The following is a 10,325-nucleotide window of genomic DNA, read 5'->3' as shown; positions in this document are numbered from 1 at the left end:
ACGCCCCAAAAAAAAAAAAAAAAAAAAAAAAAAAAAAAAGTTAAAAAGTGCCAGAATGTCTCATGGCAAAAAGGGGGCTACAGGTTTTAACACAGAAAGCTTCTCTTTCCCATGTATTTATATAGGTGAAAGTGTAAAAGGTGCCATGCTTCATAAATACCGCACCTGGATTTCCAAGTTCTTTTCCTCATTTACCTTACCGAGGGCTTCAATCATCCACTCTTCATTTAAATCTTTACCTCAAACAATCTTTTGTTCAACCCTGATTTTCCCTTTGGCCAAACTGGCTAAGTGTGAGTTCACTCTAACACTGTAGATGAATGAGTCCTCAAGCTGGTCCTCTCTTGACCCCAAATCCCTGTAATTAGGCCCCTCCCTTGGCTTGTCTCTGTTGTCTTCTATTTTGGGTCCTAAGTATCTAGGGCGAGGACCTCTATCTTATTTTAGTAGCCTGTGCTACTGTCATGACTTACTGTAGGCCAAGTCTGACAAATAAGGTCAAGAAGCTAGTGGGTAACATAATGAAACCTTCACACAGGCTGTTTACGTAAAAGATGTGGGTCAAGTTGAAGGAAGACTGAATTTTTTACAAAAATGATTACTACACTGTGAATGTACGGGGAACTAGGCTGAGTTAATGATTTCATAAAGAAGTATTTTTCCGGATGATTCACCGCTCCAGATGGATCTTCCCATTTTGTGCACCGGGAAGTGGTGTGGTCTACCAGCTCTGGAAAAAGAGCCCTCATGTGAACTGTCCACGGGTTTCTCTGGTGTAAACACTCCCGACAGCCAAACAAGCTATGCCAGTTTCACCAATGGCAGACTACTGAACAACGGGCTGTGGCTGGCTGGAACGAGTGGGCTCCCGCAGACCAGACGCCAGGCCTCCTTTTGAAGCATTATGTCCTGTGGAGTTTTCCTGCCCAGAGTGGGGCGCCAGTTTCTAATCCCCCATACTTACAGCTGCCGGGTTTGTGAACTGGCACGGAGTCCCATTCTGGTGGTGGAGAGTCTTTCTCACCTTCTGAGCTACTGGTGTTGCCTAGTTCTTGACTATTTGGGAGGAATTTTGCTAGGGCAGGTGGCCTGTTATCCACTAACTTATTTGTACCTGCACAAAAATCAGGAAAAAAAATCATTAATGGAGGATAGTTCCTTTCTTTCAGGTCTGTTTCAATGAACTTCTAATGAGGATGAGAACACTACCGGAGCCTTTCATAGGACGGACAACTACTACTCGATTACTGGTAACTCACAACAAATAGTTACTAATACAGTGAATCGTGAAAATATCCGTTATGGTCAAATGAAAATACCTTTTGTTTTCTGGGAATTTCGTGATTTGGATCCACTTGTCAATGCGGTTGGAAGAGGAATCTTTGTTGGGAGATTTCTACGTTGTTTACTTTCCAGTGGGGCGGTAAAAGGGAGCTCTAAAGAACTGAAAGACAATCATGGATGGAAAATTCAAATTTATGCCTTCATTTTGGAGCAGAGAGTAGAAGTCATCCATCATGCTACAATTTCCATTGCATATGTTTTTCTAATCCGGCTTCCTCAGACACTACGTAGTCATGGTCCTAACTTAACACTGGCTGCTTTCCAAACGTTTCCAAGATGGTTCAGGAGACACTCAACACTTGCAGATTTATCCTTTGCTATTCTGAGTGCTGACAATGAACTGAGGTCCATTATTTGGTACTATGGAATGGGTCAGAGCACCTACCCTACATAACATGCATAAAGCCTTTAGCACAAACACGCTATTTTGGGGGCTGCTAAATGCAGTCATTTTACTTGTGAATGAGTTTCTTCCAGGGTCTGGACTACTAGGAGGATTCTTGGATGTGGAGATTCTGAAAGGTCTCAGACTTAAAATGTCAAAGGGTCTGCACCTTTTTCTCACAGAAACCATGAAATGAACGAGGGCTAAGTTCCTGGGCTGCTTATGAAAATCTACTAGCTGACTGCAGAGCAGCAGGACTCAGGATTTGCCTGAGCTCTAGGGTGAGTCGGGTTAGATAAATTTTCTTCTTTATTCTTAAACTCAAGGTTAACCCTGCGCAAAAATTAAAATATTTTTTTTATTTATATAGAGTGTATATGTGTTCTAAAAGATTTAGATGTAAGCTTAACATAATAAACATGTATAAATAGAAATGACTGCCTCTGAACTTCCTGTCCGAGGCAAAGTGGGAGGCCTGATGGCTGCTTTAAGTTTCCATAGACTGATGAAGAAAATATTAAAATTTGCTGGGAGAGAAGCAATCTCTAGGAGAAATGCATAGATGACCTATAGAAGGTAGCAGTGTGAGCAATGTTAACCATCTAGGCCATAAGGACATTCTTTACAACATTCAAGTGCTTCCATATTGCCCACCAAGATCAAGTTCTAGACTTGGGAAGGCCTCTGACAGGAGCTAAGCTAATGTGGTCCAAGAAGGGCATTTTCCGGGGAAGGCTGAGACATAGCTGAGAGAACCCAGTGGCTCCCTACCAGAATTCTTCCAAAAGTCATCAGTGATCTCCACCATTCTCCTGGTGATGGCCAGAAAGCTGTCGGTTCACGGCTAAGCAGACAGCTTGCTTCTCATTAAAAACTTTGTCAGCAAAGTTTACTGGCTGACACAGATGTTCTAAAATGGGTGTGTCTCTGGCATTTTCCACCTTAGGGTACTTCCTGCCCTATCCCCAACCCTCAGGTGTGTGACTCCAACACACCCCTCTGGCCTCCCCGAGCCTATCTTTCAGGTTCTTTATTTTTTATGCGCCACATCACCCTCCTGCTGCTGCTACTCCTATTTCTCACTCTGAGAAGGCAGCTGGTTTCTGCTAGGTTCTGGGACGGGGCAGCCCACCGTACCAATTCACACCAGATCTCAAAGGTCAGAATGGTTCAAACCTTGCAGATGACAGAATACATAATTATTAACAGTATAAAGAAACACATTTTAACACAGGCTACTTACAAATATTTATATGGTAGTAGGTTAAAGGTCATTTTCTTTCGTTTTTTTGTATTTCACAAATTTTCTTTTTTTTTTTTTTTAAACATTTTATTTATTTATTTGACATAGAGACAGCCAGCGAGAGAGGGAACACAAACAGGGGGAATGGGAGAGGAAGAAGCAGGCTCATAGCGGAGGAGCCTGATGTGGGGCTCGATCCCATAGCACCAGGATCACGCCCTGAGCCGAAGACAGACGCTTAACCGCTGTGCCACCCAGGCGCCCCCACAAATTTTCTATAATAAATAGGTATTATATTCGGAATTAGAGAAACAGCTAATCAAAAATCCAGAGGGCTCTGTTAACCCAAATAGGTAGAATTTTTGGCTGGTTAACAAACCAATGCAAAAAAATTCACTGTTTATGGGCAAGAGTATTAATGCTACAGTTTTATAAATCTTCCATGTCCTTCCACTTCTGATTGACAGTGTTATTTAAAAACTCCATCTTAAAAAATAAAAACAAAACCAAATAAACAACAAAAGCTCCCATGAAACAGACACCCAGCCCTCTGGTGGTGGTGGTAGAGGTGGGTGTGTGGGAGTTATTTTTAAGTAAGTCATTTATAAGTGGGGGGGTTGGGGCTATTTATACAAAGCACACCTCTGTGCCACTGTAAAACTAGTTGGCTTTTTAAGAAAAAAGGTGCTGATTCATACTTTCCAAAATTAAGCTAGATAGATGATCTTTATCAAGAAACCTCAGTAAAACAGGTAAGAGCCTACTTAATTTAAATGACTCTCAAAGGGAAAAACCGTAAAGTGGTTCAGATGCCAGGCGTTATTTTTACTCACGTAATGCACAGTCTATGCCCCGGTCTGCGGAAGGGGGAAGGCAGAGAGCTGAAGCCAAGGTTAGGGCTTTCCCACTGCTCACAGTCTGGAAGCCAGGGTGTGAAACGTGGTGCCCACGGCCCTGAGCTGAGTGTGCTGACAGAGCGGAATAGTAGAGAGTAAAATTATTCTACGAAGGCCCCCCCCCATTTTAGATTATTATAGTTAAGTCATGTAGACACGTAAAGTGTTGATAAATAAATAAACAGACAACAGAAGGATGAATGGAGAGTTGCTGTCCTAAGTCAGGCCTGGTTCCACAGAAGTCTTTTTTGTGCCTGAGATGGAACTCTCATTCCCTGCCATCTTGGACCTAAAATACAGTCTTTGGAGGTCTACAGGTCCACTTACTTCTATGGTGTCAAGCTGGTCAAGATGGATTGACCGGGTCTCTGCCATTGCAACACCATGCTCCCCGCTCCCAGGAAATGATTTTTTGAAGTGAACTTGTGGGAGTATGATGGGATGTGGCTCTACAGGCAGAGACCACGACTGAGACAATGCTCTGGCTTTATCATGTTTTATCTATTTGTAAGAAAACAGAGTCCTCAACATTTCGGGATTGGGTCTTGTAGCCTAGAAATAACATAACACCCCAATAATACTGACAATATTTAAAGACTAATTTTTGATAAAGCAAATGTGAACTAAGTGCACTGATTTTTATTAATATTAGAATATCAGTGTTTTGGCTAACTGATATATGGAACATTATTCCCAATCATATAAAGCTTTCAAAAGAAGGTGGNGTCCACAATAGCTAAATCGTGGAAGGAGCCGAGATGCCCTTCAACAGATGACTGGATTAAGAAGTTGTGGTCCATATATACAATGGAATATTACTCAGCTATCAGAAAGAACGAATTCTCAACATTTGCTGCAACATGGACGGCACTGGAGGAGATTATGCTAAGTGAAATAAGTCAAGCAGAGAAAGACAATTATCATATGATTTCTCTCATCTATGGAACATAAGAACTAGGATGATCGGTAGGGGAAGAAAGGGATAAAGAAAGGGGGGGTAAACAGAAGGGGGAATGAAATATGAGAGACTATGGACTATGAGAAACAAACTGGGGGCCTCAGAGGGGAGGGGAGTGGGGGAATGGGATAGGCTGGTGATGGGTAGTAAGGAGGGCACGTATTGCACGGTGCACTGGGTGTTATACGCAACTAATGAATCATCAAGCTTCATATCGGAAGCTGGGGATGTACTGTATGGTGACTAACATAATATAATAAAAAATCATTAAAAAAAAAAGGTGATAATACATATATGCCTTATTAATGGTATCTCTTTCTAAGAGTGCGTCTATACCCTGCAGATTGTGGAATCACAGAGTAACACACTGACAGCACTTCTGAGGTGACAGGAGTTTTGGGTATCACTAATATCAGGACTGGCAGTGATTCTACCTGAGTGACAGAGCAAGGCCTGTACTGTCATACCTCAGTGTAGACAGGGAATGGATCTACTCAGAGAGGCCACGTTTTCTGGTTATTAAAAAAGCCAGTCTTTGTATGATCTCACTGATACATGGAATTTAAGAAACAAAACAGAGGATCATAGGGGAAGAGAGGAAAAAATAAAATAAGACAAAATCAGAGAGGGAGACAAACCATAGAGACTTTTAGTAAACAAACTGAGGGTTGCTGGTAGGGGGATGGGGTAACTGGGTGATGGACATTAAGAAGGGCACGTGATGTAATGAGCATTGGGTGTTACATAAGACTGATGAATCACTGAACTCTACCTCTGAAACTACTAATACATTATATGTTAATTAATTGAATTTAAATTAAAAAGAATATGTGGTCTACTCCTTGTGAAAAAAAACAAATGAAAACAAAAACTGTCTTTGTTTAACTCCTTTTTGAGCGATGTACTAATGAATTCTGACTCTTTTAATACTTTTATCCCTGAGTTTGGAAAAACACAAAACAAGATTGGTGAGTTTAAAGAGATTAGATTAAGGACATTAGAAGAAAAAGGTTACATATGGATTTCTCCAGTTACAAAAGACAATTTATAAAGACAATTCAGAAGACACTACTTAAACTGTCTTGCTAGTAACGATTTTTCTCTTAACTATGTACCAAGAGGACATGAGTTATCCTTGTAACTGTCCCTTGACAGAGAGCCAATAGAGAACGGGCTCCTGTAGCTTTTTGTTAACCAGAGAATTTGAAATTCTTACAAAGTTAGTGGCATTCAAATGAAATCTTTTATAAAATTTTCAAAATCAAATCTGCTAACGGTCAACTTATTTTATAAAAAAATCAGAATACTGTAGAAGAGGAAAAGGGATGAGGGTAAAAATTAACATGTAGTATTTGTATAAAAAGTGCTATGTCTCTGAGCTCAGGCATCAAGGCTAATACACAGTGCAGAATGGGTAAAATCACCTGTGGAATGGTTTTGCTATGGTAATTCTGCTGATGGTCAAATTATTTCATAATAACTGGGAATATAACAGAAGTCAGTGGAAAAGGGATGAGGGTAAGAATTAACATGTACTATTGTTTTAAAAAATTATGTCTGGGTGGAGGAGTTAAGATGGCGGAGGAGTAGGGAACCCCTTTCTTAGCCGGTCCNGGTTAAGATGGCGGAGGAGTAGGGGACCCCTTTTTCAGCCGGTCCCCTGAGTTGAGCTGGATAGGTACCAGACCAGCCTGAACATCCACGGAATCAGCCTGAGACGCAGGAAGATACATCTGGATCTCTACAAATGAACATTCCAGTGCTGAGTATTGAGGTACGAAGCAGGGAGCCGTGAAACCGCACACAGATATCGGAAGATAAATGGAAGGGGGAGGGAGCCGCCGAGTTCGGGCGCCGGGAAGCGCTAGCCACCTGCACGGGGGAGCAGGCGGACTCGCGGACTGGCACCCAAGAGAGAGCAGACTGAGACCATGAGCCGGAAGCGCGCGCCACCAGTCTGAAAACCGGAGCTCCGGAGTGCGCGAAGCACACTGAAACGGAGCTCGGAGCTCGGGAGCGCGCGGGGGCGGCTGGCAGCTGGCGGTGTTAGAAACACAAAGGACAGAGACGTGCCGGCCCTGGAAGTGAGGGCTGGGACGCCGGGTNGGCGGGGTTGGAAACACAAAGGACAGAGACGTGCCGGCCCTGGAAGTGAGGGCTGGGACGCCGGGTGTGGGGCACACAGCCGGGGATGCTACAGGGTGGAGTAGCACCAACAGAAAGAGTTAGAGTGACCAGAGGAGCTCAGTGGAGAGGGGACTGCAATCCCTCTGAGACAGAGGCTGGGATTTGGCCACTGCTGCTCTTACTCTCAGAAGAGGCACAGCAAACCGCCAGGGAAAGCTGCCAGAGAACAAAATCCTGGAAAAAAAACAAAGCCGGCTCACAGTGTGCCCATCCCCATCCCCCTTTGCAGGGGACACAGAGAATCTACCCAAACAGGGTTGCCTGAGTATCGGCGCGGCAGGCCCCTCCCCCAGAAGGCAGGCTGAAAAATCAAGAAGCCCACATCCCTAAGGTCCCTATAAAACAAGGGCACACTGCATGGGTCCTGATCAANCCTGCTTCTTCCTCTCCCACTCCTCTGCTTGGGTTCCCTTTCTTGCTGACTGTCTCTCTCTCTCTCAAATAAATAGGCAGGCTGAAAAATCAAGAAGCCCACATCCCTAAGGTCCCTATAAAACAAGGGCACACTGCATGGGTCCTGATCAATAATTTGGGCTCTGGACAACCCGCAACTTCTCCTCATCACAATGACAAGAAGGAGAAATCCCCCCCAGCAAAGAAAAGACAATGAGTCTGTGGCCTCTGCCACAGAACTAATGGATATGGATATAACCAAATTATCAGAAATAGAGTTCAGAGCAACAATGGTCAAGATGATGTGTAGACTTGAAAAAAATATTAACGAAAATATTAATGAGAAAATAGAATCTCTAAGGGCGGAAATGAGAGCGAATCTGGCAGAAATTAAAAATACTATGAATCAAATGCAGTCAAAACTAGAGGCTCTGGNCCTGCTTCTTCCTCTCCCACTCCTCTGCTTGGGTTCCCTTTCTTGCTGACTGTCTCTCTCTCTCTCAAATAAATAAATAAACTCTTTAAGGAAGAAGCCCACATCCCTAAGATCTCTATAAAACAAGGGCGCACGGCCTGGGTCCCAGTCAACACTTGGGCTCTGGACAACCCTGCAATCTCTCTTCATCAGAATGACGAGAAGGAGAAGTCCCCCCCAGCAAAGAAAAGATAATGAGTCTGTGGCCTCTGCTGAGTCTGTGGCCTCTGCCACAGAACTAATGGATATGGATATAACCAAATTATCAGAAATAGAGTTCAGAGCAACAATGGTCAAGATGATGTGTAGACTTGAAAAAAATATTAACGAAAATATTAATGAGAAANAAGCGTTGCTGAGAATATAGAATCCCTAAGGGCAGAAATGAGAGCGAATCTGACAGAAATTAAAAATTCTATGAGCCAAATGCAGTCAAAACTAGAGGCTCTGGCGGCCAGGGTGAATGAGGCAGAAGAACGTATCAGCGAATTGGAGGATGGGATGGTAGAAGAGAAAGCTAAAACAGAAACTTGGCTCAAAAAAATCCAATCTTAAGAATGTAGGTTACGGGAGATTACTGACTCCATGAAACGTTCCAGTGTCAGAATCATCGGCATCCCTGAGGGGGTGGAGAAAAAGAGAGGTCTAGAAGAGATATTTAAACAAATTGTAGCTGAAAACTTCCCTAATCTAGCAAGGGAGACAAACATTCATGTCCAAGAGGCAGAGACNCCTGAAGGGGTGGAGAAAAACAGAGGTCTAGAAGAGATATTTGAACAAATTGTAGCTGAAAACTTCCCTAATCTAGCAAGGGAAACAAGCATTCGTGTCCAAGAGGCAGAGAGGACCCCATCCAAGCTCAACCAGGACAAACCTACGCCACGGCATGTCATAGTGCAATTCGCAAATATTAGATCCAAGGATACAGTACTGAAAGCAGCCAGGGCAAAGAAATTTCTCACGTACCAAGGCAACGGTATCAGAATTACATCAGACTTGTCTACACAGACTTGGAATGAGAGAAAGGCTTGGGGGGGCATTTTTAAAGCTCTTTCAGAGAAAAACATGCAGCCAAGGATCCTTTATCCAGCAAAGCTGTCATTCAGAATTGATGGAGAAATANAGCAAGGCTGTCATTCAGAATTGATGGAGAGATAAAGACCTTCCAGAATCGCCAGTCACTGACCAATTTCGTAATCACGAAACCAGCCCTACAGGAGATATTAAGGGAGGTTCTAAAAAAGTAAAAAGGCCCCAAGAGTGATACAGAGAAGAAAGTCACAATCTACAGAAGCTAAGACTTTACAGGCAACATGGCATCATTAATATCATATCTCTCAATAATCTCAATGTAAATGGCCGAAATACTCCCATAAAATGCCACAGGGTTGCAGATTGGAAAAAAAGACATGACCCATTCATTTGCTGTATACAAGAGACTCATTTTGAACCCAAAGATGCATTCAGACTTAGAGTAAGGGGATGGAGTACCATCTTCCACGCAAATGGACCTCAAAAGAAAGCTGGAGTAGCAATTCTCATATCAGATAGACTGGATTTTAAACTAGAGGCCATAGAGAGAGATACAGAAGGGCACTATATTATTCTTAAAGGATGTATCCAACAAGTGGATATGACAATTATAAATATCTATGCCCCCAACAGGGGAGCAGCAAGATACACAAGCCAACTCTTAACCAGGATAAAGAGACATATAGATAAAAATACGTTAATAGCAGGGGACCTCAACACTCCACTATTAGCAATAGACAGATCACCAAAGCAGAAAATCAACAAAGAAACAAGAGCTTTGAATGCCATACTAGGCGAGCTGGACCCCATAGACATATATAGAACACTACACCCCAGAACCAAAGAATACTCATTCTATTCAAATGCCCATGGAACATTCTCAAGAATAGATCATGCTCTGGGACACAAAACAGGTCTCAGCCAATACCAAAAGATTGAAATTATCCCCTGCATATTCTCAGACCACAACGCTCTGAAATTGGAACTCAACCACAAGGAAAAACCTGGAAGAAACTCAAACACTTGGAGGCTAAGAACCATCCTGCTCAAGAATGACTCGATAAACCAGGAAATCAAAAAACAAATTAAACAATTTATGGAGACCAACGAGAATGAATACACAACGGTCCAAAACCTATGGGATACTGCAAAGGCAGTCCTAAGGGGGAAATACATAGCCATCCAAGCCTCACTCAAAAGAANGAACCAAAGAATACTCATTCTAGTCTAATGCCCATGGAACATTCTCAAGAATAGACCATGCTCTGGGTCACAAAACAGGTCTCAACCGATACCAAAAGATTGAAATTATTCCCTACATATTCTCAGACCACAATGCTTTGAAATTGGAACTCAACCACAACGAAAAATTTGGAAGAAACTCAAACACTTGGAGACTAAGAATCATCCTG

General features: G+C 42.7%; 1 protein-coding gene across 1 annotated transcript in view; it reads right to left on the bottom strand.

Annotated features, from left to right (window-relative positions):
* Positions 1–10,325, bottom strand: part of TMEM131 (transmembrane protein 131) — a 245,818-nt gene that overhangs the window by 7,574 nt on the left and 227,919 nt on the right. Inside the window, exons 34-35 of the mRNA XM_002928116.4 lie at positions 1,320–1,444; positions 965–1,114 (exon numbers count right to left, since the gene is read on the bottom strand). Coding sequence (XP_002928162.3) covers positions 965–1,114; positions 1,320–1,444 — 275 coding nt within the window. The remainder of the gene's footprint in view (positions 1–964; positions 1,115–1,319; positions 1,445–10,325) is intronic.

The sequence above is a fragment of the Ailuropoda melanoleuca genome, chromosome 4 (genome assembly GCF_002007445.2).
Source record: "Ailuropoda melanoleuca isolate Jingjing chromosome 4, ASM200744v2, whole genome shotgun sequence".
Taxonomy (NCBI): domain Eukaryota; kingdom Metazoa; phylum Chordata; class Mammalia; order Carnivora; family Ursidae; genus Ailuropoda; species Ailuropoda melanoleuca.
The sequence above is the reverse complement of the archived record's forward strand: the minus strand, read 5'-3'. Positions and strand labels throughout refer to the sequence as shown.